At 43.9% G+C, this 26,555-nt stretch overlaps 1 protein-coding gene across 1 annotated transcript; it reads left to right on the forward strand.

The window, feature by feature from the left end:
• Positions 1–491: 491 nt before the first annotated feature.
• LOC116503445 (zinc finger protein 107-like) lies at positions 492–25,199 on the forward strand. The gene is made up of 7 exons (XM_032209855.1): positions 492–813; positions 1,057–1,172; positions 4,335–4,417; positions 5,231–5,357; positions 6,157–7,699; positions 13,967–13,975; positions 23,207–25,199. The coding sequence occupies exons 1-7, from the start codon at positions 776–778 to the stop codon at positions 24,828–24,830; spliced, it is 3,540 nt and encodes a 1,179-aa protein (XP_032065746.1). The 5' UTR covers positions 492–775; the 3' UTR covers positions 24,831–25,199.
• Positions 25,200–26,555: the final 1,356 nt, after the last annotated feature.

A 26,555-nucleotide genomic window follows, 5' to 3' on the forward strand; every position in this document is an offset into this window, starting at 1 on the left:
GTGTCATGTGTGCATGTGCAGGTGGGTGGGAGGATTGAATTGGTGTGGGCAATAGCTTGCGCACACACACTTTTGCCACGCCATAAGAAAAAGGTTCGGCTCACTGACGTATATTTTTGGGTTCTGTGTATGTGTTGTATGTGTGACAGAGAGATTACCTGTACTATTACATATACATTTCTGTATTGTGTTTGTGTGTTTGTGTGTGTGTGTGTGTGTGTGTGACTACTTGTACTAGTATATATACATTTTTGTATTCTGTGTGTGAGAGAAAGAGTATGACTACCTGTACTATTACATATACATTTTCGGTGTGTGTGTATGTGAGAGGGAGAGATAATATCTTTCCTCAGAGCAAGGAGGAAGATTCGCTCCCAACCGAAAAGTGGCGACTCCCTTTTCCCGCCCAAACCTGTCAGGCGCTTGTCGCCCGCCATTGGCTCGTCAGGCTCACGTGACCCGGAGAGCTTTCCCCTCCCTTCGCTCCTGTCCCGCTCCCCCTCCCGTCATCCATGGGCTCCCTAAAGGACGGAACTGGTGTCCCCTCCTCGGGGTGACTGTCTGCACAGGGAGCACTGTGATCTCAGCGTACCTTCTACCCGATGCCGTTCGGCAGAGGGCGAGCTCCATCACACATGCCACCCCGAACAGAAGCCGGCCTGGATGACCTCTAAGGTTCCCTCCCCATGGCGGCGATTTCCCAAGTCCAGAAGCTGCTCCCTAATTACAGCAGAGGGCGCACTCTTCGCTATCGACTGACAGTAAGCTACTGCGCATGCTCCACTTTGTCTGCCTGGTGTGCTGGGACAGCCTGTGAGTTGCTCCCTGGGAATCTGTGCGGGCGGGCTGGTTGGTGGTGTCCCGCGACCCAGATCCTCCCCAGGGAAGGGAACTAGATTCTGAATCCCAAGAGTTGGAGGGAGCTGGAAATCCCGCCCCCCTTCATAACTGCTCTTGGCTGTGCATGGAGGAGATCCAACACTGGGGGAGGCGGAGAAAATTGAGGGGGAAGCGGAGAGGAAGCTTCAAGGACTCACTGGATCACATCTCCTTCAGGTTCAGATTCCAAGACTGGAAGGATCTTTGGAGAGCCAGGGGAGACCAGTTGCCCGGTGGTGTCAGCAGATTCCTGCTGATCCTGGCAAAGGAGAAGAAGGAAGGGCCCTGGCCAGGTCAGAGATGCTTCACATGAGAAATGCGGAGGGATCCTTAATATCTTGAATTCTTTAATTTCTTAAATATCTCCCAGAGTTTTGAAGAATAATAATGCAGGCAGATGTTTAGAAAACCTTATTAGCAAAATTGTTCCTGTGTTTTCTCACCAATTGGTGGTCCACGAGAAAATTTTGATGGCCCGCAGAAAATTTATTTGCATTTTTTTTATATTGCACTAGATACTGTTTATCTTTTTTAAAAAATCGTATTAGTGGTTGCGGGATTTAAAATTATGAATGTAGTGGTCCCTGAGGTCCGAAAGGTTAGTGACCCCTGTCTTAAGAGGATATATCATTTGGAGCAATTCTCCCATTGGTCTCAGCCATCCCCACTGATGGACACAAGGGTTTTGTGGGCAGAAAATGAACATCCAGATGGTCTTCTGTCCTGCCTTCTTAACTCCTTTTCTTTGCTTATATTTCAGGTTCTGGGAGCCTAATTGGTTGGATTGGGCAAATTTATTTAATGATCCATGAGAATAAAAGTTAACATCAGGTTGCCTCACTAGGTAAGGGAAGATCCTTTCACTTGATGGGAGGTTTTCCAGAAAGCTTCTAGTTCCCCTTAATTCTCTGTATCTTCTCATGTGTAATTGCAGAACTTAATAAGTGACCAAGCAAGAAAGATATAGCTCTCCCTCTTCAAGCTAGAAGATTTATATCCCATGAAAAACAATTCCTTCCTTCAGTCCGTGCACTATCTTCCAATGAATCCTCTTTTACCGTAGACCTATGAGGGGTTTCTCTGGCTTGCATTCTCCATCCACTTCTCTTTATATTCACTGCTGGGGAGGGGAGCAGCCTTTCTTTGTTCCTTTCTTGTTAAATAATTTTGAGTAAATTCTGACGCAGATCCCTACTGGATCGGCATCATCACCATGTGTCCTTGCAAACATTTCCTGCAGTGCCAGAATTTCATGAATTGCTCTGTTACATAGACCATGTTGATTTTAAGCTGCAGGGACTAGGGAGGAGGGGGAATCTTCAATGGTTGAGTGAACTCTTTGGTTGCCAAGAGTATACTTACGTATTTTTCAGAGTACAGGTGAAACTTGAAAAATTAGAATATCGTGCAAAAGTTCCTTTATTTCAGCAATGCAACTTAAAAGGGGAAACTAATATATGAAATAGACTCATTACATGCAAAGCAAGATAGTTCAAGCCGTGATTTGTCGTAATTGTGATGATTATGGCTTACAGCTCATGAAAACCCCAAATCCACAATCTCAGAAAATTAGAATATTGTGAAAAGGTGCAGTATTCTAGGCTCAAGTAAGTATAATCTTTATTGTCACTGTACTTAAATACAATGAAATTGGTTTTAAATCAATTCAAAGTGTCCCACTCTAATCAGCTAATTAAGCCATAACACCTGCAAAGGGTTTCTGAGCCTTTAAATGGTCTCTCAATCTGGTTCAGTAGGAATCACAATCATGGGAAAAACTTCTGATCTGACAGTTGTGCAGAAAACCATCATTGACACCGTCCATAAGGAGGGAAAACCTCAAAAGGTAATTGCAAAAAAGGTTAGATGTTCCCAAAGTGCTGTATCAAAGCACATTAATAGAAAGTTATGTGGAAGGGAAAAGTGTGGAAGAAAAAGGTGCACAAGCAGCAGGGATGACCGCAGCCTGGAGAGGATTGCCAGGAAAAGGCCATTCAAAAACGTTGGGGACTTTCACAAGGAGTGGACTGAGGCTGGAGTCAGTGCATCAAGGACCACCACACACAGACAGATCTTGGACATGGGCTTCAAATGTCGTATTCCTCTTGTCAAGCCACTCTTGAACAACAAGCAATGTCAGAAGCGTCTTACTTGAGCTAAAGAAAAATAGACCTGGTCTGTTGCTCAGTGGTCCAAAGTCCTCTTTTCTAATGAGAGCAACTTTTGCATCTCATTTGGAAACCAAGGACCCAGAGTATGGAGGAAGAATGGAGAGGCACACACTGCAAGATGCTCAAAGTCCAGTGTGAAGTTTCCACAGTGTATTGATTTGGGGAGCCATGTCATCTGCTGGTGTTGGTCCACTATGCTTCATTGTCCAGGGTCAATGCAGCCATCTACCAGGAGATTTTGGAGCACTTCATGCTTCCTTCCGTAAACGAGCTTTATGGGGATGCTGACTTCATTTTCCAGCAGGACGTGGCACCTGCCCACACTGCCAAAAGCACCAAAACCTGGTTCAATGACCGTGGGATTACTGTGCTTGATTGGCCAGCAAACTCGCCTGACCTGAACCCCTAGAGAATCTACGGGGCATTGCCAAGAAAAAGATGAGAGACATGAGACCGAACAATGCAGAAGAGCTGAAGGCCACTATTGAAGCATCCTGGTCTTCCATAACACGTTAGGAGTGCCACAAGCTGATTGCTTCCATGCCATGCCGCATTGAGGCAGTAATTGCTGAAAAAGGGGCCCAAACCAAGTACTGAGTACATATGCATGATTATACTTTTCAGAGGTCTGATATTGTTCTATGTACAAGCCTTGTTTTATTGATTGCATGTAATATTCTAATTTTCTAAGATGGTGGATTTGGGGTTTTCATGTGCTGTAAGCCATAATCATCACAATTATGACAAATCACGGCTTGAACTATCTTGCTTTGCATGTAATGAGTCTATCTCATATATTAGTTTCACCTTTTAAGTTGCATTACTGAAATAAATGAACTTTTGCATGATATTTTAATTTTTCGACTTTCACCTATATAAGATGAACCTTTTCCCCGCCCTAAAAGAGGGTGAAAATTTGGGTGTGTCTTATACACTGAAGGTAGCCCCACCCACCCACCGCCCCCCACCTTTTGGCTTCTGCCTCCCAGCAATTTACCTCCTTGTTTTCCTCCCCAAAAGCTAGGTGCGTCTTATACTTTGGAGCACTTTGTACTCCGAAAAATACGATACTTGACTTATTGCTGCCCAAAAAGTAGGAGAGCAGTCCAACTGAGAATTGCTCCTTGGTGTGAGGTAGGGTTGTGCTCTTTTCTGAAGGCATAGTGTAGTACCATCGGATGGAGGTTTCCTCTGTAGAACAGGAAGAAATCTTAAGTTGTATGTTCAACTAGAAAAGATGAAGTTGATCCCTTTCTTGTTTCTATCATGTCTCCTCCCTCCCAGTGAACAAAATGGAGTCACTGTTGTTCATCAAATCATCTCCTTGTACTAGTGGAGTTGAAAGAGTCTCTGATTCCTCAATTCAGGTAAGAAAGAAGAAGATAATAATGGGAGACCTCCAATGTCTTTTTGGGGGTCAAGGTATGCCTTCAGAAAAGCTGTCAAGACCTGGCTTTTCCGGCAGGCCTGGGGCTGTTGACCTCATTGTTGAGGTCCAGCCCCGACTGAAATGAATGTATTTGTGTCGTTTTAACTTGTCTTATTTTATTTTTATTTTCTTTCTTTTCTCTTCTGTAAGCCGCCCGGAGTCCTTCGGGATTGGGCAGCCTATAAATAAAATTAAACCTTAAAACCTTAAACCATATTGTTGTTCCCAAGTGAAGCATAAGGTCATTAGAATTCAAGTTATGACTAGTCCTGCCTCTGAAGAGATTATCTCTTGGAAACCTGAAATGTTGGTAGTATTGGTAGATTGTGTGAGTAAGGCCCACAGGAAGTGAGCTACGAATCTTTTCTGCCATCCTCACCATTCTCTGTACTGCCTTCTTGTCCAAAGCAGTAATCCTTCCAAAACAGACAGTAATGCCATATGACAGGATGCTGTCGATCGTCCCTCTAAAGAAAGTGGTACTAACGACTTCCACAGGTGAATCGTTGATACACAGAGGTGTGTGGCTGTGCCTGCCCTTTCTGAAATTGACAATGATCTCTTTAATTAGGTGCCCTAATTGGCTGTCAGCCATAGGCTCTGAATTCTGCCCATTTTATCATATAACGTTTTGAGTCCCGCCAGAGAAATGTCCAGTTAAGAATTATAACTATGCTTTTAGCATTTGCAGATTAAAGGAGGTCTTGCAAATTCTTCCTGAGTCTGTTCACAGTAATTCTTCCTTGTTCAGGGTCCTGTGTCCTTTGAGGAGGTGGCTGTTCATTTCACCCGCGAAGAGTGGTCACTACTTGATCCCAATCAGAAATCCCTGCATCAAGAAGTCATGTTGGAAATGTCTAAGATTGTGGCCTTTTTAGGTAAAGGTTCCTCTGAAGAAAAATTAAGTCAGATCTTTTAATATTTTATCTCTTAAGAATTTTTCCCTCTTAGATTAATTCCAGTCTACCTGCATGATGTTCTAAGTACCCCAGTTTTAGTTAGATGAAAGAAATTATTTTCATAACCAGTCATTCTGGCAAGGGTTGATGTTATCTTCTTTGGGAACTGCATTAATATTGCAGAGCTACTGAGAAGATAATTACAGGGGGATGTTTTTGCTTATGTCGCTTTTCTTAATCAAAACCTTATTTTCTCTTGCAACGATATTGCATTGTATGTTGTTGCAACTTAGATGCATCATATGTAAAAAAAAGTATATGTGCCACATGATGTCGAGATCGAGTTTTGCTTTTTAATTTTTAACTGCCAATAGTGACAAAGGTTGAGCAGCCAGGCAGACTTTTAAGTTAATAATAGCAATAGCTCTTAGACTTCAAGTGCTTTACAGCCCTCTCTAAGTGGTTTACAGAGTCAGCATATTGCCCCCAATAATCTTTCTCCTCATTTTGCCAACCTTGGAAGGATGGAAGGCTGAGTAAACCTTGAGCCTGGTGAGATTCAATCTGCCAAATTGTAGTCAGCTGGCAGTCAGTAGAAATATCCCGCAGTACTGCATTCTAATCACTGCGCCACTGCGGCTCCATAACCAATATTAATGCTGTTATTTCCCCCATTGCTTTTTCTGCAGATTCCCAGTAATAGATAAATCTAGATTTGGGGGGCAGCAAATGGTGCATTGTAGTTTTTTTTCTAATTTTAGTTTTCTTCCACTTCAAGCATTTCATATACAGAAGAATGAAAATTACCAAGAGCCAGCTGCAGTTCCATTGCAAATGCTCAAAACTGAAATACCAGAAGAGTCATCTGCAAATAAATGGAAAAGAAGGAAAAATGAAAAAAAGCAATCTTACCTTTGGAGAAGAAAATCCATTCTTGAAGGTCCAGAAATGGATTGCTTTCTGACCCAACATGATTCCAAAGAAAACAGTACAGCAAATTGTCGAGGAAGCAGAACAAGATTCAAAGCAAAACAAAACTTTAGTAACCATTGCAAAATTGAAAAGAGCTTCAGCAGTAATAATGTTGTTTCACGTAAAATTATTCAGGCAAAGGAGAAACCCTACAAAGGTGTAGACTGTGTAAAGAGGATTGGGTGGAAAGGTAATCTAACTACCCATAAAAGGATCCATACAGGGGGAAAGCCCTATAAGTGCAAGGTCTGTGGAAAACAATTCAGTGTAAAAAGTGCTCTTACTGCTCATAAAAGGATCCATGCAGGAGAAAAACCCTATAAATACCTGGAATGTAGAAAGAAGTTCAGGAACAGAGAGAGGCTGAAATCCCATAAAGTGATCCGTCTCCAGGAAAAACCTTATAAATGTGTAGACTGTGGGAAAAGCTTCAGTGTAAAGTGTTCCCTTACTTCTCATAAAAGGATCCATACTGGAGAAAAACCCTTTAAATGCCTGGAATGTGAAAAGAGCTTCAGGCAAAGTGGTGACCTTACGTCCCATAAAAGGATCCATACAGGAGAGAAACCATATAAATGTCTGGAGTGTGGAAAGAGCTTCAGTATGAATTGTTCCCTTACTTCTCATAAACGGATCCACACAGGAGAGAAACCCTTTAAATGCATAGAATGTGGGAAGAGCTTCTGTCAAAGCAGTACGCTGGCTTCCCATAAAAGGCTCCACACAGGGGAAAAGCCCTATACATGCAAGGAGTGTGGAAAGTGCTTTAGGAACAGTAGTTATCTGAACTCTCATAAAAGGATTCACACGGGAGAGAAACCCTATAAATGCACGGAATGCAGAAAGAGTTTCAGTATAAAAAGTAATCTTACTTCTCATAAAAGGATTCATACAAATGAGAAACCATTTAAATGCATAGACTGTGGGAAGGGCTTCTGTCAAAGCAGTACACTTGCTTCCCATAAACGGGTTCATACAGGAGAGAAACCCTATAAATGCATGGAGTGTGGAAAGAGCTTCAGGAACAGCAATTACCTGAACGCTCATAAAAGGATCCACACAGGAGAGAAACCCTATAAATGTATAGAATGTGGGAAGAGCTTCAACCAAAGCAGTCAGCTTATTTCCCATAACAGGATCCATACAGGGGAAAAACCTTATAAGTGCACAGACTGTGGAAAGACTTTTATTGTTTGTGGCCAGCTGACTTATCATAAAAGGTCCCACACAGGAGAGAAACCCTATAAATGTTTGGAATGTGGAAAGGATTTCTGTTACAGCCGTTCCCTTACTTCTCATAAAAGGGTTCACACCAGGGAGAAATCATATGTTTGCAATGAATGTGGGAAGTGTTTGAGTACAAGCAGCTCCCTTACTTACCACATTAGTACGCACATACGGAAGAAATTGTATCAGTGCACAGAATGTGGGAAGAATTTCAGATTGAAAACTCACTTTACGTCTCATAGAAGGATCCACACGGGGAAGAAATCTTATGACTGTATGGAATAGTAATAGCACTTGGACTCATATAGTGGCACACAGTGCTTTATAGCACTCTGAGTGGTTTACAATGTCATCATATTGCCCCGACAATCTGGGTCTTCATTTTACTGACCTTGGAAGTCTGAGTCAATCTTGTGCCCATCAGGATTGAACTGCAAGCTCTGCACAGAGTTAGCTTGCAGATGGGAAAGACTTTTTGTGAAATGTGGACCCTTTCCATGAAAGAATCCAGAGGGGGAAGAAGATCCATGCATAGTGTTTGGAAATCAATCAACTGATTTTCCATAATGTGACCCACATCAGAGAAATGTCCTTAGGGACCAAAGTGTCCTTAATTTCTGTAAAGGGATATATTGTAATATGAAATGATATAAAAGATATGGAATCCAAAAAGAACTCCAGTAAGGTCTGTGGAAAGAGATTGTGGTGAACAGTCTGAATAAGCGTAATGATTTTGGAAAGAGCTCTGAGGATAGATTTTTTTAATTCCAGAAGTATTATTTAATTAGGTCTGATTCTAGAAAATCTGTTCCTAAATTGTCCTGCTCTTTATTACAAAAAACTCAAAATGGTGCATCTGGTCAAATAGTTTTAGGTAGAAATAACTTGTGAAATGAGTTTGGGATCAGGCTCCCAGGTTTTGTAGAGAAGTGGTATATATGTAAATTAAACTGGGTAAACATTTTAGCTCTAATTGTATTGAAAATATTGGAATTTAAACACTAGTAAAGTATTTAAGCTGTGGGTTGCTTTTTTTATATAATCTGATTTGCATAACGTATCTGAGAAAAATCTTCCAAATGTTTACATGTACATATCTGCTTAGTTGAGTATTTCTCTGGTGCAAAATCTCATTAATCCCATTGAAAACAGAAAAGCAGTCAGTGAGTTTATGATTCCAACTGTTGCGTCTTTAATAATTGTTTTAGTGATCCAATAGTGTTCCTAATGAGCATTAAAAAAAGGTGTTCAAGCTATTTCTTGTTATGTCCTCCTTTCCAAGTGGTATATCTTGATCATAAACAAAAAATGGTTGTTGTTCAGAGGTTGGCAAACTGCGGCTCTGGAGCCGCATGTGGCTCTTTCATCCCTCTGCTCTGGCTCCTTACCACCAGTTGGTGCCACAGTTTTGAGAGGAGCTTCCAGTTGGGGGGGGGAGGAAGCAGGGTGCACCAGGAGGACACTACTAGCAAGGGGCGGGTTTTCCACTTGGCTCCACAATTGATAGGTCTTTTGGTTAGGACAGGTAAAGGAAAAAGGATGCTGCACTAGGAGGACTTATGGTGGGGGAACTGGACTCCCGGTTGGCTCCAGAATTGAATGAGAGGGCTTCTGGTTGTGGATCTCAGTGTTTTCCTTTCTGTGGGAAACAGGTCCAAATGACTCTTTGAGTGTTTAAGGTTGCCGACCCTTGAACTACAACCATTTTTTATTTATGATCAAGATATACCGCTCAACTCCAAGGAATTTTTTTTCCTATCTTGTATTGCCAACTCACTGGATTTTTCAAGGTTTTCAGTGGCACATTAGTGCCCTGGTATTAGTTAAAACAGATACCTGGATTTGTGACATCAAGGTGTTCAGAAAGCTTGATCCTGTTTACATTTTAGGGTATCGGGGCATCGCAAACTTCGGAAAGCTGCCCTCACAATCTTTTGGAATGATTGTGACTTTGCACATTTTTTTTTCTCTACGTAGCTTTAACAAATCTTTCAGTATATCCTGCTTATTAAGGATATTTCTCATCTTTAATTGAAAGACTGAATTGGATGTATTTGTGCTACAAAAAAGCCAACACTGCATAAATAGGGCTGCATAAACAAAGGGATAGAATCAAGATCACATGAAGTGTTAACACCACTTTATAATGTCGTGGTAAGGCCACTATTGGAATGCTGCATCCAGTTTTGGTTACCATGATATAAAAAAAGATGTGGAGATTCTAGAAAGAGTTCAGAGAAGAGAAACAAAGATGATTAGGGGACTGGAGACTAAAACATATGAAGAACGGTTGCAGGAACTGGGTATGTCTAGTTTAATGAAAAGAAGGACTAGGGGAGACATGATAGGGGTGTTCCAATATCTCAGGAGTTGCCACAAAGAAGAGGGAGTCAAGCTATTCTCCAAAGTCAAGCTATTCGCCCTCAATGAAATCGAGTTTGACACCCCTTTCCTAATGGTTAAATCAGTTAGAAATAGCGGGCGGGAAGTTTGTAGTTTCAGACAAGTGATAAAGTAGATTTATCTCATTTAGTATTTCCTACCTGGTTTATCCAGGAAGGCTGACATGAGAGGGCCTTCAGAGGAGGTGTCAAAGATGCTTTTTTCAAAAAGCAACTGGACTTTGTCCTTGAAGATGTTATGCTTTTCATCCAAGAAGCTTCTTCAGAATTGAAACGAAACATCTTCAGGGAAAAACAACAAGAGTCCAGTTGCCTTTTGAGAAAGCACCTTTGGGACTGAGAATCTCCATAGGCCTTCAGAGAGGTATATACCCAACCAATATATCTACCCTGTCTTTCTCACTGCACAGTCATTGGGTATTGTCACTTTTTTTTTTCTAATTTGCGATTTACTTGGAGAGCTCTGGGTAGCGACTCCCCTCTTCCTCCTCTTCCCACAGTGACAGCCTCTTAAGGAAAGCCGGGCTGAGAGAGGAACCAGGCAAAGGGAGCTCCCACAGCCAAGGAGAGGTAGAGCCAGTCCAGGCCAACCCTTTCACTGTTCTGCCACATGGAGGCTTCATCTGGGGAAACCTTGAAAGGACCACTGAAGCCAGCAACCATGCCAGACAGACTGCCAAGAGGAGACACTGACATACAACCATTCTACGAACCCCTCAGAATCCAAATCAACTGCACAGCTAACCAGAGATAGCACCGACTCAACCAACCCGCACAATTTTCCCACCAGAAGTTCACCTCCCAACGGCTGACCCAAGGTAATCTTATCGCAAGACCCCCTTATCACAGCTGACTCATCACAAGACCTGTCACAAGATGCTCAACACACCTGAAGAAGCCCTTATAAACAGAACACTGACACTGATATTGCCAGACCAATTCTCGAATAACGCTCATCTGCCTGGAATCCACACTGTATATCGGACATTAACACAATTGAACAAGTCCAAAGGTATTTCACAAGAAGAGTACTCCACTCCTCTGCTCACAACACAATAGCTTATGCCACCAGGCTTGAAAATTTGGGCTTGGAGAACCTAGAACTACGCCGCCTACAGTCCAATCTAAGCATAGCACACAACGTTGTCTGCTACAACATCTTGCCTGTCAACGACTTCAGCTTCAACCTCAATAATACATGGGCAAACAATAGATACAAACTCAAGGTAAACCGCTCTAAACTCGATTGCAAAAAATACGACTTTAGCAACAGAGTGGTCAACGCCTGGAATGCTCTACCTGACTCCATTGTTACATCCTCTAACCTCCCCCTCACACCTTCAACCTTAAGCTGTCTACCGTGGATCTCACCCCATTCCTAAGAGGTCCGTAAAAGGAAGTGTGCATAAGTGCGCCATTGTGCCTACCGTCCTTGTCCTACTCTCCCCATTTACTTGTACTTATTCCTTGTTCTTGTCCATGTTTATACTTATACCTGTTATCTAGTACATGTTCGACAAATTAAATAAATATAAATAAATATTTACAATACAATACAATTTCCCCTTAACTCTGCTGAAGATGTTACCTAGCTTGGTAATGAAATGTTCAGAAACCAACCAACAAGCTTGGTGAATGAACCTTTAACCTCAGGTTCCAATGTGCTGTCCCAACAGGATAAACACCGAGATGAGGACTGGCTGGCTGCCCCCCATCGCCCCAAGCCTGGCCATCATGTCCATCTTCCTTCTATTTTTCCTGTTTGAACCAGGGATCCTTAAATGCATTTTTAATGCAATGGAGCCCCCAAATGCCTCGATGGGGGCTGAAAGTGATTTTTAAAGGTGGGAGGATGCTGTTGGAAGAGGAGCAGAAGAGACCCTGAAAGAGAAGAGGGACTTACAAGGAAGACGCTCCAATTGGGAGTGGCCGAGATGGAGTTACTTAGGGAGGCACCATTGAGAGTAACTGATAGAGTGAAAAGAGGACTTTGAGGTCATCCCTACCCCATTGAGATTTTCCCACCAAGGTGAGTCAGTATCCCCCAGAGAAGCATCAGTTTCTCCCTGACCAGGAAATGAAATTTCTCACGTTACTGGGCTGAACCGGCTTACATCCCAGGATAAGAAGTACGGGATGTAAGATTATTCAAGGAGAGATCCAATTTAGAATTAAGGAGAAATTTCCTGACAGAAATTTCAGTGGAACAGTTTGTGTCCAGAAGTTGTGGGGGCTCCAATGCTGGAGGTTTTCATGAAGAAATTGGCAAAGCATTTTGATAGTATAGCTTGAGTAGGGGGTTAGATTAGAAGACATCCAAGTATGCTTCCAACTGTTACTCTGCTCCCTTCTCCGACTTCACGACTGGAGGGGTGGGGAACTGGACCAAGGGAAAGGGAGGAGCTGGAGCAGCCACATCCCTCTCCAAAATGCGTCTTTCTACCAGGGGTGAGAAAAGGGGAGGGGGAGGAGCCTTCCGCTGGAGGTTGGACTAGATGGCCTCTGAAGATCCCCCTTCCTGGGAAGAATGGAGTGCATGAAGCTGTAGAGCTCTATTTAGTAGAGTAGAATGGGATTTTTGCAGTATCCCTCCCCTGGAGTGGAGTGGGAATGGAGATTTTGCAGTATCCTTCCCCTGGAGTGGGATGGGAATAGAGGTTTTGCAGTATCCTTACCCCGGAGTGGGATGGGAATGGAGATTTTGCAGTATCCTTCCCCTGAAGTGGGATGGGAATAGAGGTTTTGCAGTATCCTTACCCCGGAGTGGGATGAGAATGAAGGTTTTGCAGTATCCTTCCCCTGGAGTGGGATGGGAATAGAGGTTTTGCAGTATCCTTACCCCGGAGTGGGATGGGAATAGAGGTTTTGCAGTATCCTTCCCCTGGAGTGGGATGGGAATAGAAGTTTTGCAGTATCCTTCCCCTGGAGTGGGGAGGGAATGGGGATTTTGCAGTATCTTTCCCCTGGAGTGGGATGGGAATAGAGGTTTTGCAGTATCCTTACCCCGGAGTGGGATGAGAATGAAGGTTTTGCAGTATCCTTCCCCTGGAGTGGGATGGGAATGGAGGTTTTGCAGTATCCTTACCCCGGAGTGGGATGGGAATAGAGGTTTTGCAGTATCCTTCCCCTGGAGTGGGATGGGAATAGAGGTTTTGCAGTATCCTTCCCCTGGAGTGGGGAGGGAATGGGGATTTTGCAGTATCTTTCCCCTGGAGTGGGATGGGAATAGAGGTTTTGCAGTATCCTTACCCCGGAGTGGGATGAGAATGAAGGTTTTGCAGTATCCTTCCCCTGGAGTGGGATGGGAATGGAGGTTTTGCAGTATCCTTCCCCCGGAGTGGGGAAGAAATGTGGATTTTGCAGTATCCTTCCCCTGGAGTGGGGAGGGAATGAGGATTTTGCAGCATCCTTCCCACGGCCACCAAGCCACGCCCACAGGACCCGTAATAAAAAAAATGAACTTCACCACTGCTCTAGGCTATAACATTTCAGATAAATGGTAAGTTTTGTCTGACCAAAATGGTAAGTTTCATACTAATGGTATTAATTAGTATCTTCCAAGCCTTTTGAGCAACGTCTCTCCTCTCCGCAAAGGCTTCCCACCAAGAATTGGCACCCTCAGAAATCCCAGTCTCAAAAAAAAAACTGGGCGGAGGGGCGTCTGTCCGCAGATCCAGCCCCTGCGCAGGGATTGGCCAGGACGGCCTTTTCGAAGACGCCCACGCCCCGCCTCCAAAAGCTCAGGTTGTGCCCGGAGGCGCCGTTAGGGGGCGCTCACTGACTTGACTGCACCCTGCTTCGCCCCGTCTGCTAAGCAGGGTAGGAGCGGCTGGCTGTGAGTTGTACCGTGGGAATTTCGGTGTAGAGGGAGATCGGGGCGAGGAGGAGGAGGGGGGGATCCACCCGCCACCCGAAGGGTGAGAAATTGCCCCTCCCCGTTCTATTCTGTGCATGCAAGAGATATAACAATGGGGTGGGGGAAGAAAGAGCTGTGGGGTGGGGTCGGGGTAAAGGGACTGTGCGGTCACATTGTGCATAAACCAGGTTTGCTTTTCAAGATTTCTAACAAGAAAGGAACCGGGAAATGGGGTTTCCTGCCTGGTGATCCCCCTCCCCTCTCTGCAAAAGGTCCCATTTAAAGCTTTTTTGAGGAGGGGGTTTGGAAAGGACCAATTCTGTGCCTCGAATTGCTGGTGAGGATGTAAAGCCACCTCCCGTTATTTTTCCGGCTGTAAGTGGGGCTCAGCTGCAGCTCTGCAGAAGACACACACACTCACACACACACACACACACACACACACACAATGAGAGTTGGTCTCCAAGGGGGAGGAGGGGATAAGACCCAGGAACACGGAGCCTGAAACGTCTTTCAATTTTTGTCCCCCCTTCCAGGTCGTTAACTTTCTCCCGAATTAGAATTATGAAATTATAAATTATGAAACAAGAATCACAGTTTCTAAATGAGAACCATCCGTAATTCCTGAAGTCTCTTTTCTTTTTTCTTTTCTTTTTTTAACCGCAGAGGCTCCTTGAGAGTTGAATGGCTTGAAAAAATCTTCTCCGGGATTCTCTGTGCAACTCCATCAGATCCCAAGACTGAGAACAGATTGAAAGAAACAACCACCACCTTTGGAGACCCAGAAGATTTCAGGGCCCTTGTGCATTTCTGTCAGAGAAGATTGGAAATGGATGCAAACCAGCCAGCCTGGGAAAGAGTAGGAAAAAGCCCTACTGCTGCTCAGGTTGGGGAGATCTGGGCCGGAGCGCAGCAGAACATCCTGGAGGAAGCCCTCAGTTCTGAGATCCAGCATTGGCGCTTCAGGAACAGCCCCTTTCAGCAGGCCGAAGGACCACGAGAGCTTTGCAGCCGCCTTCACCGCCTTTGTTGGGGATGGTTGCAGCCCGAGAAGCACACCAAGGCTCAGATATTGGACCGGGTGATCTTGGAGCAGTTTCTGGCCGTCCTGCCCAGGGAGATGCAGCGCTGGGTGCGGGAGTGCGGAGCAGAGACCACGTGCCAGGCGGTGGCCCTAGCCGAAGGCTTCCTGCTGAGTCAGGTTGAGGAGGAACAAGGAGGGTACCAGGTGAGAGACACTCATCTTGGGAAATATGGAGCGATCTTGGATTGGATTTGGATTGGATTTATTTCATTTATATGCCGCCCTTTTCCCCGAAGGGGACTCAGGGCGGTTCACAATTCGGTCAGGGAAGGGGGTACAGACAGGGGATCTTAATGTAATTGAAATCTTAAATGTCTCCCTAAGAATTTTGGGGATTAATAATGCGATGAGACAGTTGGAGAACCTTATAAGTGACATTGCTCTTGCGTTCTTCCAGACAACATCTTTGGAACAACTCTTCCATCGTCCTCTTCCATTTCAAATTATGGACGACACAAAAGGTCTAGCAATATTGTGGGGCAGGAAATGAAATTCCAGCTCTTTGCTTCTTTGTCTATGCTTCAGGTTCCGAGGTCTTTCCTGGAGACTGGTATCAACTGTCCTGAAGAAAAGGTGGATCCTGCAAATCCCTCTTACAGTCTGTGTCTCAGAAGGATTTCCAAGGTGGAAGGTCAATGCCAGGACAACTCAATAGGTAAGGAAAGATCCTTCTATATAATTGGAAGTTTTCCACGGAGATTCTGTTTGTTCTCCATTTTCTCTATCTTCTCATGTGTAGTCATTGGACATTCTAGAACCGTGATGGCGAACCTATGGCACGCATGCCAAAAGTGGAATGCGGAGCCATGTCAGCTGACACGTTGTCAGCGTTCCAAGTATCATGTAGAATTAAATCAGAGTCCAAGGCAAAACGATCCTTAAAGTTCCAATTTAATAAATCAGACATCTTAGCACATCTGTGTAAATCCCAGTTCTGGAAATTACATCAGAATCCCACCCAGTTAAAATGATCTTGTCCCCACACCCACAATCCATCACATGGTCCAATCTTCTTCTTCCACGCTGGCATCTCCACCCAGCTGCTTCCATTCAGGTGTAAAAGTGCGGAGACAAAAGATGACCTTGGTCTTCTAGAAAAGAATGACAACAATACATTTCACAATCCTACTCCTTTTATTCCCCGCACCCATCAACTATACTAAAGAAACAGCATAATAAAATAAGAGAAAGTGTGGCAGGCCAAAATTCTAAAAGGAATATAATTGCAGGCCTGACACACGTGCGTGTCGCTCATTCCTTTTCCGGGTTTCTGGCGCTCATGCATGCACAACGATCAGCTGTTTTTTCCATGTGTGGCAGTGCTGGAAACTGGAAGAGGTGGTCTTTCGGTTTCTGTTGTGCAATTGCGCACCGGCCAGCTGATTCTTGCTCATGCATGTGCACCAGTAACTGGAAGACTACATGGCCAGTGCGCTGGAAACCAGAAATTCATTTCCTGGCGCACACATGCTCATTTGGCAGCTAACCCCACACTCCCTTTTCAGGACTTGGGGCCAAAAAGGTTTGCCATCACTCTTCTAGAAGGTGACCCAGCAACAAATTGTTAACTCTTCTTCATACTTGAAGGCTTAGGACTAGGGTTGACATGATAGCAGTATTCCAGTATTTAAGTGACTGCCATGAGGAGGTCAATCTATTTCCAAAGCACCTGAAGGCACGATAAAAAAGCAATGGATGGAAACTCATCATCCTACAAATTAGGAGGAATTTCCTGACAATTCGAACAATTAACCAGTGGAATGGCTTACCTCCAGAAGTTGTGGGTGCTCCATCAGTGGAGGTTGGTGGTGGCCATTCATCTGAAAGGATATAGGGCAGGGATGGCAAACAGGTGGCACGCGGAGCCATTTGTCAGGGCACGCAAGGCGTTGCCCTGTCAGCTGGCCAGCACGCATGCACGCGCTGGCCAGCTAACTTTGGTCTTTTTTTGAGGCCATTTTTCACCCTCCCCAGGCTTCAGAGGCTTTATAGGAGCCTGTGGAGGGCGAAAACAGCCTCTCCCCCACCCCAAGGCCCTCCGGAGGCTTCAGGAGCTTCCCTGAAGCCTCTGGAGTGCAAAAAAATGGCCCTACGGGCAAACTGGAAGTTTGGGAACTGACTTCTGGTTTGCTCGTAGGGCCAGTTTTAGTCCTCTGAAGCCTTCAGGGACCTTCAGGAGGCTTCCCTGAAGGCTTTGGGGGACTAAAACTGGCCCTATGAGCAAATCGGAGGTTGGGCCGATTTTCATCCTCTGGAGCCTTCAGGGAAGCCTCCTGAAGGTTCCTGAAGGTTCCAGAGGACTAAAACTGGCCCTACGAGAAAACCAGAAGTCACTTCCAGTTTGCCAGTAGGGCTGATTTTTTGCACTCTGGAAGCTTCAGGGAAGCTCCTGAAGCCTCGGGGGGGGGGGGGGGGGGCAGGGGAGGCTGTTTTTGCCCTCCCCAAGTTCCTATAAAGCCTCTGGAGCCTGGGGAGGGCAAAAAAAGTATGCCAAAAATGTGGGGGAACGCTAGTCATGCGCGCATGCACGCTGGGGTTGTCGCATTGCATTATGGGCTTGTCTCACCTATGCACGACCCCTCACTTTTGACACGCAAGCCAAAAAATGTTCGCCATCACTGGTATAGAGTCTCCCCCTTGTACAGGAACGTGGACTAGAAGACCTCCAAGGCTCTTTTCAACTCTCTTATTCTAAAGTCCCACAAAAGAAATTTGTTCCTTTCACTCCACATACTACCTCTCCTTGATCCCCGTTTGCGGAAAACTAAGCCTTCTAGGGATTTCCTGGGTTTCATTCTGGCTTATCTATCCCGAGATTCTTCTCTCTATTCTCAGAGACAAGAACAACCTTTGGTCTTTTTTGATAGGTGATTTTGAGTAAATTCTCACACATCTCCCCACTGGATCATCTTCAATACCACCTCTCCTTTCTGGCATGTTCCTTCTCTTCTTTCATTCTTGGGTCCAAAAACGGAGCCCATGAAAGGCCATGGAAGGCTAAACTTAGGATAGAGCAGGGGTATCAAACTCGCGTTGCCATGTCTTCATCACATGACTTTTTCCTCCTCTGGGGGAGGGGTAGGCGTGGCCAGCACATGATGCATCTGGCCCGTGGGCCGCGTGTTTGACACGCCTGGGACAGAGAAATTTGGGGGGGGGGTCTTCCACAAGACAGGAAGAAGTCATGCCTTTAGACTACAAAACGTGGAATTAATCTCTTTCTTGCTTCCATCTCATTTTTCTCCTTCCCAGGGAACAAAATGGAGTCACCGTTGTTCATCGGTTCCTCTCCTTGTACTGGTGGAACTGATGGATCTCCAGGGCAGGTAGGAAATAAAAGACCTGGAGGTAATATTGGGGAGCAGTTGGAGGCTGCTTTGGGATCATTTGAGGTTTCAGTGTATAATACTACTTTTCATATATATTGTCAGCGTTCCAAGTATCATGTAGAATTAAATCAGAGTCCAAGGCAAAACGATCCTTAAAGTTCCAATTTAATAAAGCAGACATTTTAGCACATCTGTGTTAATCCCAATTCTGGAAATTACATCAGAATCCCACCCAGTTAAAAGTTCATGATCTTGTCCCCACACCCACAATCCATCACATGGTCCAATCTTCTTCTTCCATGCTGGCATCCACACCCAGCTGCTTCCAGTCAGGTGTAAAAGTGCGGAGACAAAAGATGACCTTGGCTTCTAGAAAAGAATGATAACAATACATTCCACAATCCTACTCCTGTCTATTTCTCCCTCCCATCAACTATACTAAGAAACAGCATAATGAAATAAGAGAAAGTGTGGCAGGCCAAAATTCTAAAAGGAATATAATTGCAGGCCTGACAGATATGCAGGAATTAGTTATGGCCAGTCTAGAGAAAAGAAGGACTAGGGGGACATGATGGCAGTATTCCAATGTTTGAGGGGCTGCCAGAAAGAAGAGGGGGTCAACCTATTTTCCAAAACACCAGAAGGCAGGACAAGAAGCACCAGATGGAAATTAATCAAGGAGAGAAGCAACCTGGAACTAAGGAGAAATTTTCTAACAGTGAGGACAATTAACCAGTGGAACAGTGTACCTTCAGAAGTTGTAGGTGCTTCATCACTGGAGGCTTTTAAGAAAAAGACTGGACAGTCAGCTGTCTCAAATGGTATAGTGTCTTTTGGTTGGATTAGAAGATCCCCCAAGGTGCCTTCCAGTTCTATTCTGATGATTATTGATATACTGCTATTCCAGAGCAATGGTGAAATTCATTTTTTTTTTCAAATTACCAGTTCTGTGGGCATGGCTTGGTGGGTAAAGCAGGGGAAGGATATTCCAAAATCTCCATTCCCACCCCATTCAAGGGCCAGCCAGAGGTGGTATTTGCCAGTTCTCCAAACTACTCAAAATTTCAGCTACCAGTTCTTCAGGACCTGTCAGAACCTGCTGAATTTCAACCCTGTTCCAGAGCATTGTGAGATGGGGAAAATTAGGATTCAAATTAATGGTCAGTCAGTTCGGCCCACTTCTCAAGGCTGTTTTGGAAATGGATTGCATTCTTTTGTAGTTATATACTGCTGGGCTCAACCCAGTGATGAAATTCAGCAAGTTCTGGAAAACCTGTAGTGGAAATTTTGAGTAGTTTGGAGAACCGGCAAATACCACCTCTGGCTGGCCCCGCCCCATCTATTATTTGCCTCTTGAGTCCCAGCTGATCAAGAGGAAATGGGGATTTTGCAATATTCTTCCCCTGCCATGCCTACCAAGCCACGCCCACAGAACTGGTAGTAAAAAAAATTGCATTTCACCACTGGCTCAATCATGTGTCCATGTAGTTCACATTTTAAATCAGGCAAAACAATCGGAACCTCTGGGATATCGTTCATTTGGGGAAGGCCAGTAAAGAGGTTGCAAATGTAATTTGCAAAAATATGGTAGAATAAAAGATTTACACTGGGAATCATTCCTTCTTTTCAAGATGTTAATAGCTTTCTTTTCTGGGATTTAAGGAAGTTCACCAAAATGGATAAAGAACAAAGACATCCCTGGCTCTAACTTGGCTTGTAAAAACTGAATCCAGGGCAGTTTTGTGGTGCATTACAGAAGTAGTTTTATGTTGGCTTTTCACGGGTTTTTCAATTGTTTTGCCTAGGAAAGACATAAGAGGGGTTAGCTAAGGGTCCGTCATCCTGTGATTAATCAGGACTGAACCTGCTTACCTGAGAAGATCAGCTGTGAGCACCTGATTAATTTACCATAATAACATGAAATTAGGAATACAATTACTACACATATAACCATTTTCATGGAGGCTTTAGGAAGAACCTGCTGCTCTTCAGCGCCTAGATCAGGGGTGGGGAACTATGGCATTTTATGACTTGTGGACTTCAACTCCCAGAATTCCTGAGCCAGCCATGCTGACTCAAGAATTCTGGGAGTTGAAGGCCAGAAGTGATAAAGGGGCCCTTAGTTCCCCACCTCTGGCCGAGATGGAGACAGTGTTTTGGGTACCCTCCCAAGGTTGGGTCGCTGCCAGTTTTGCTACCGATTTGCAATCTGCACACCAGACGTGTGTGCGTGCACTGTTCAATGTAAATTGTTCTTCGCGCATGCAAGCCAACCCTCCCATCCACAGTCACTCATCTTAACAGGTTCAGTTGTACCCTGTTGTCCCCCATCCATACTCCCACAGCCTCCAAGCATCATGAGAACACATTTACAGCATCACTTACTTCACCCAGGACAGAGATGTACACTTGGGTATCATCTGCATACTGATGATACCTCATCCCATAGCTACAGGTGATCTCACCCAGCAGCTTCAAAGAGATGCAAAAAGAAGAACAACAAAGGGAGCATTGAGCCCTACAGCACCTTACAAAGCAGGATCACAGGCTGGACCTCTCTATTGATTGGGATCAGTCCCAGATGAAGACTGATAAATCAGTACAAAACTGTGCCACTCATTCCCAGTTCCTGAAGTCAACTCAAAAAGATACCACGGTTGATGGTTTCGAAAGCTGCCAAGAGGTCAAGATTAGCTATGTTGGAGGGCACTATCCCCATCCTGCTCCTGCCAGAGATCATCCAGAACAGAGTTGGGTTGTTTCCGGTTTGGTCCAGATCGGACGAACTGGTAGTGGCAGCAGCAGAAGGTTTCACCCACCCACCTGGACGTGAGCACGAGTGAACTGGTAGTGCCGGGATTTGCAACCCACCTCTGATCCAGAAACATAACTAATGTTGGTTTTGATTCTGCTCCTTCCTCATCTAGGTTCCTGCGTCCTTTGGGGAGGTGGCCATCCATTTCAACAGTGAAGAGTGGTTGCTTCTTGATCCCAGCCAGAAAGCCCTGCATGAAGAAGTCATGTTGGAAACGTCTAGGATGGTGGCCTCTTTAGGTAAGGGTTCCTCTAGAAGAACATTGTCACATTGAAGAGTCACTAGGTGGCTTATTTATATATTAGGAAATGATGTTAAAATGACTTCTCTTTTTTTCTTATATTAATTCCTCCACTGTTGTCTAAGTACCACAGCTAGAAGAAAGAGGTTAGTCTGATGTCCAGTCACTCTAGAAAGGGTTGGTATGCAGTCGTAGGATGTTCTTTGGGCCCCGTGAGGTGCTTAATAATAATAATCAAGGAGAGGATGTTTTTGCTTATTTCACATGCCCTAATCAGTACCATATTTCCTCTTACAATGATATTGAAATGAGGTGTATTGTCAGCCCTGGAGCCATCTTTAGCTTGGAATCTTCAGGGCTGCCAGAGCGGTGGATGGGCAAGCTGTGGGAACAGGAGGGGTGTGTAGAGACAGTATGGGCGTATAGCCATAACATTTTCCCCTTGGGAGTCACGGACATTCAGCCTGCACCTGGGGAGGTGTGACTGGGAGTCAGCTACAGTTGGGACAGTGACCTGATTGTACCATGTGACACGCATGTGAATGCAGGGGAAGGAAATTTGACTTTATTTGGGTGGGGAAAACCCCGGGGGTTTCAGATTCAGGTTTTCCCAGATGTGCCAATATGAATGACATTTCTAATAAATTCAAGCTTTGAGGAAAATGCCTGCCTTGGAGTTCTGAATTCATTGGGGATGTTACTTGGAACGCTGATATGTATATTGTGTCATTGGATGCAACTTACCATATTTTTTCAGAGTATAAGACACACCTTTTTCCCCCAAAAAAGAGGATGAAAATCTGGATGCGTGTTATACACCGAATACGGCATTTTTAGCCTCCTGAAACCCTGCTCCCTTTGCAAAACTGGCAGTCCATAGCCTTTAGGAGGCTTCCAGAGTGCTCATGGGGGTTGGGGAGGGCAAAAATGAGTGAAAAACAGGCCATTTGTTTGCTCATTTGCGCCCCCCCCAGCCCCCAGGAACACTCTACAAGCCACCTAAAGGCTATGCATGCCCTTTTTTGACCCCAAAACGGGCCTATTTTTTCAAAAAAAGGGGCTGTTTTGGGGGGGTCTGCAGAGTGCAAAAACTTTTGTTTTTAATTTGCTTCTTCAAAATCTTGGTGCGTCTTATGCTCTGGTGCATCTTATACTCTGAAAAATATGGTAGGTACATCATGTTCTGACTATGTGTGTTTATTACATCATGATGTTAAGATCTGAGCTGCAGAGCACTGTATAGGTTGTTGTTATCATGTTGTTTTAAATTGCTGTAAACCATCCAGAATTACATGAGATAAGCACTCATGTCAACCTTTTTAATTAATAAATAATATTCATGCTGTCCTTTACCCTGCTGCTCCCCTGCAATTGCCAAAGAATAGATACAGACAAGATCACGGGCATCAAACTTGCCACAGCATGTTGCTGTCATGCGATATTTTGGGACGTTTTTCCCCTGCGCAGAGCTGGGGTGGGTGTGGCCTGCATGTGACGCATCCGGCCTGCAGGCCATCAGTTTGACACCCTTCGGCTAGAGACTTTCATGGGGAAAACCAGTGGTATGTGGAAGACTTTTCTGATTTCTTTTTTTTTTCCCCCTCAAGCATTTGATGAGCCGGATACTGAAAATTATCAAGAGCCAGGTGTGGTGCCATCACAAATAATCAAAATTGAAATACAAAGAGACACATCTGCAGATAAGTGTGAAAAAGGAAGATATAAGGAAAACCAATCTTACAATTGGAGAGGAAAATCCATTCTTGAATGCACAGAAATGGATAACTTCCTGACCCAACAGGATCGTAAAGAAAGCAGGGCGGAAAAATATCAAGGAAGTGATGAAATACTTCAAGCAAAACCCAACTTCAGTAACCAGTGCAAGACTGGAAAAAGTTTCAGCAATAACAATAACATTATTCCCCATAAAATGATCCATGCAAGGGAGAAGCCCTATAAATGTGTGGACTGTGGAAAGAGTTTTAGGTGGAGAGGTAATCTAACTACCCATATAAAGATCCATTCACGGGAAAAACCCTATAAATGCACAGACTGTGGAAAAAACTTCAGCATGAACAGTTCCCTTACTTCTCATAAAAGGATCCATACAGGGGAGAAACCGTTTCAATGCACAGTTTGTGGAAAGAGCTTCAGTTTGAACAGGTGCCTTGTTTCTCATAAAAGGGCCCATTTAGGATTGAAACTTTATATATGCCATGAATGTGGGAAAAGTTTTATTTTGAGCAGCTCCCTTACTAATCACATGGGTACTCATACCAAAGAGAAACTATATCACTGTACTGACTGTGGGAAAACCTTCAGGTGGAAAAGTCACCTTACTTCCCATGAAAGGATGCATACAGGGGAAAAACCATATGAATGCAAGGACTGTGGAAAAAGCTTCAGTATGAGTAGTTCTCTAACTTCTCACCAAAAGATACATACGGGAGAGAAGCCCTATCAATGCATATTATGCGGGAAGAGCTTTAGGTTGAAAGGTCATCTTACTTCCCATAAGAGGATGCACACGGGGGAAAAGCCTTATCAGTGCATGGACTGTGGAAAGAGCTTCAGTATGAGTAGTTCTCTTACTTCTCATAAAAGGATTCATACAGGAGAGAAACCTTACCAATGCTTGGAATGTGGGAAGAGCTTCAGCAAAAGCAGTATTCTTAATTCCCATAAAAGGATCCACACAGGAGAAAAACCCTATAAATGTCTGGATTGTGGAAAGAGCTTTAGCAACAGGAATCATCTGACCTCTCATAAAAGGGTCCACACAGGAGAGAAACCCTTTAAGTGCACAGAGTGTGAAAAGAGCTTCAGTTATAGTGATTCCCTTGCTTCTCATAAAAGGATCCATACAGGAGAGAAACCTTACAAGTGCTTGGAGTGTGGAAAGTCCTTTATTCAGAGCAGTCACCTTACTTCCCATAACAGGATGCACACGGGGGAGAAACCATATAAATGCATGGAGTGTGGACGGGGCTTTAGCAGCAGCAGTTCCCTTATTTGCCATAAAAGGATCCATTCGGGATTGAAACCTTATATATGCAAGGAATGTGGGAAGAGTTTTATTTCAAACAGCTCCCTTACTAATCACATTAGTAGCCACATAACTGAGAAACTGTATCAATGTACAGAGTGCATGAAAAGCTTCAGGTGGAAAAGTCAACTTATTTCCCATAAGAGAATACATACAGGGGAAAAACCCTACCAGTGCATGGATTGTGGAAAAAGTTTCAGTCTGAACAGTTCCCTTACTTCTCATAAAAGGATCCATACAGGAGAGAAACCATATAAATGCATAGAGTGTGGGAAAAGCTTCAGCAAAAGCTGTAACCTTACTTCCCATATAAGGATCCACACAGGAGAGAAACCCTATCAGTGTACAGAGTGTGGAAAGAGCTTCAGTTTGAACAGTTCTCTTACTTCTCATAAAAGGATCCATACAGGAGAGAAAAAAATATATATTAATGATGCGTGGAAAGAACTTAATGTGGAACAATCAACTTATTTCCCATAAAAGGACCCATATAGGGAAGATGCCTTTAGCGATTAAAGTGTCCTTAGTTCCTGTGAAATCATTCATTGTGATATCAAACATGCACTGTAAAGACATGGAATGCAGAGGACTTCAATCAAGATTTTTTAACTGATTTCTCTTAAAAGGCATCATTCGAAGGAAATAGGATGATGTAAGCAAAGTAGTGTGAGAAGTGCTATAAAGGTTTTTTTTAATTGTTCCTTTGAGATACCATATTTTTTGGATTATAAGACACACTGGTGTATAAGACGCACCAAGATTTCAAAGAGCTAAATTAGGAAAAAAGTTTGTGTCCTCCCCGGCCCCCAGGAGCACTCTGCAGGCTTCAGCAGAGCTCGGGGAAGGGAAAAATGCCCCAGTTTTTTGCCAAAAAGGGGGCATTTTTCCCTTCCCCCAGTCCTGCTGAAGCCTGCAGAGTGCTTCTGGAGTGTGGGAGAAGGCAAAAATGTCCCCATTTTTGTGAAAAAAATGGCGGGGCTTTGGAAGGTCAAAAATAGCTGTATTGGTGTATAAGACGCACCAACATTTCCTCACTCTTTTTTTGGGGGGGGGGGAGAGGAATGTGTATCTTAGACTCCAAAAAATACGGTAGTTCTTTTGCAGGATTTTTGGCAATGTTTTTGGAAGTGGTTTGCCATTATAGCGCTGAGAGAGTGACTGGCCTAAGGTCTCCCATCTGGCTTTGTGCTTAAGGTGAGAGTTCTCTTACCTCCTGTGAAAGGAACCATACAGGGGAAACCCAGAAATGTGTGTCTGGAAGAGAGTTTGTAAAGTAGCAGTCTTATTTTCCATGAAAGGGGAAACTATATAAATTTAAGAAATGTAGTAACAATTTCAGTACTCTTATTTGCAGAAAAAGTTTCATGCAGGAGAGACAGTACAGTATGGATGTATGTATGAAATACATAGAAAATCACCTGTTGATCTGTCTTACTTCCAAGAAAAGGATCCGCTTTAAGGATGCAGGCATACAAGGTTCCTATGAAAAGAGATTGAGGTAGTCTTCCTTCGTTTGGAAGATCTCCACAGGAAAAACTGAATAAATGGAAATAGCTGCCAGGATATATGTCTTAATTCCAGAGATATTATCTCCTAGTTATGTCTGGCTCATGAGAATCTGTTATTAAAATGTCCCATTCATTACACCAAAATCTCTGCCTGATCATATGGGTTTATCTAGACAGAAGCAACATCTGAACCAAGTCTGGGATCAGGCTCCAAGCTTTGTGGAGAGCTGTGCAAGCAAAAGTGGGGAAAACTTGTGCATTTTAGCTGTAACTACTGAAAATACCTGCTTTCCTTAAACACATAACAAAGTATAAGCTTTGTTTTAAAAGCAGTGAAAATCTCTCCCAAATGTTTATATGACTGTTTACCTTAGTAGATCTCTGGGTGCAAAATCACATTAATCCTGCTGAAAACAGACGAGCAGTTTATGCCTCTTTACTTTGAAAATGGTTTATTGATTCCACAGTGTATCATTTGAGCAATATTTTTAAATAAAGGAGCGAGTTCAACTGAATTTTCTTTGTATGTCTTCAGTTCTGAGCAAGGCAACCAGAATATTTTCGTCTGTTATCATGAAGAAATAACATTAAGCTAAAAGGGAGTTCTTTATGGATTTTTTTGGTGTTTTATTCCAGAACTACTGTGTTTCTCAAGGGCTTTGATGTCGCTTTAGTGCCTCTGTATTAGTTAAGGTGG

Source organism: Thamnophis elegans, chromosome 2 (genome assembly GCF_009769535.1).
Source record: "Thamnophis elegans isolate rThaEle1 chromosome 2, rThaEle1.pri, whole genome shotgun sequence".
Taxonomy (NCBI): Eukaryota; Metazoa; Chordata; class Lepidosauria; order Squamata; family Colubridae; genus Thamnophis; species Thamnophis elegans.

Coding starts and splice junctions, on each gene's coding strand:
- LOC116503445 (XM_032209855.1), top strand. CDS start 776: ATGCTCCACTTTGTCTGCCTGGTGTGCTGGGACAGCCT. Junction 4,418..5,230: donor TCTCTGATTCCTCAATTCAG/GTAAGAAAGAAG, acceptor TTCCTTGTTCAG/GGTCCTGTGTCCTTTGAGGA. Junction 5,358..6,156: donor TAAGATTGTGGCCTTTTTAG/GTAAAGGTTCCT, acceptor TTCCACTTCAAG/CATTTCATATACAGAAGAAT.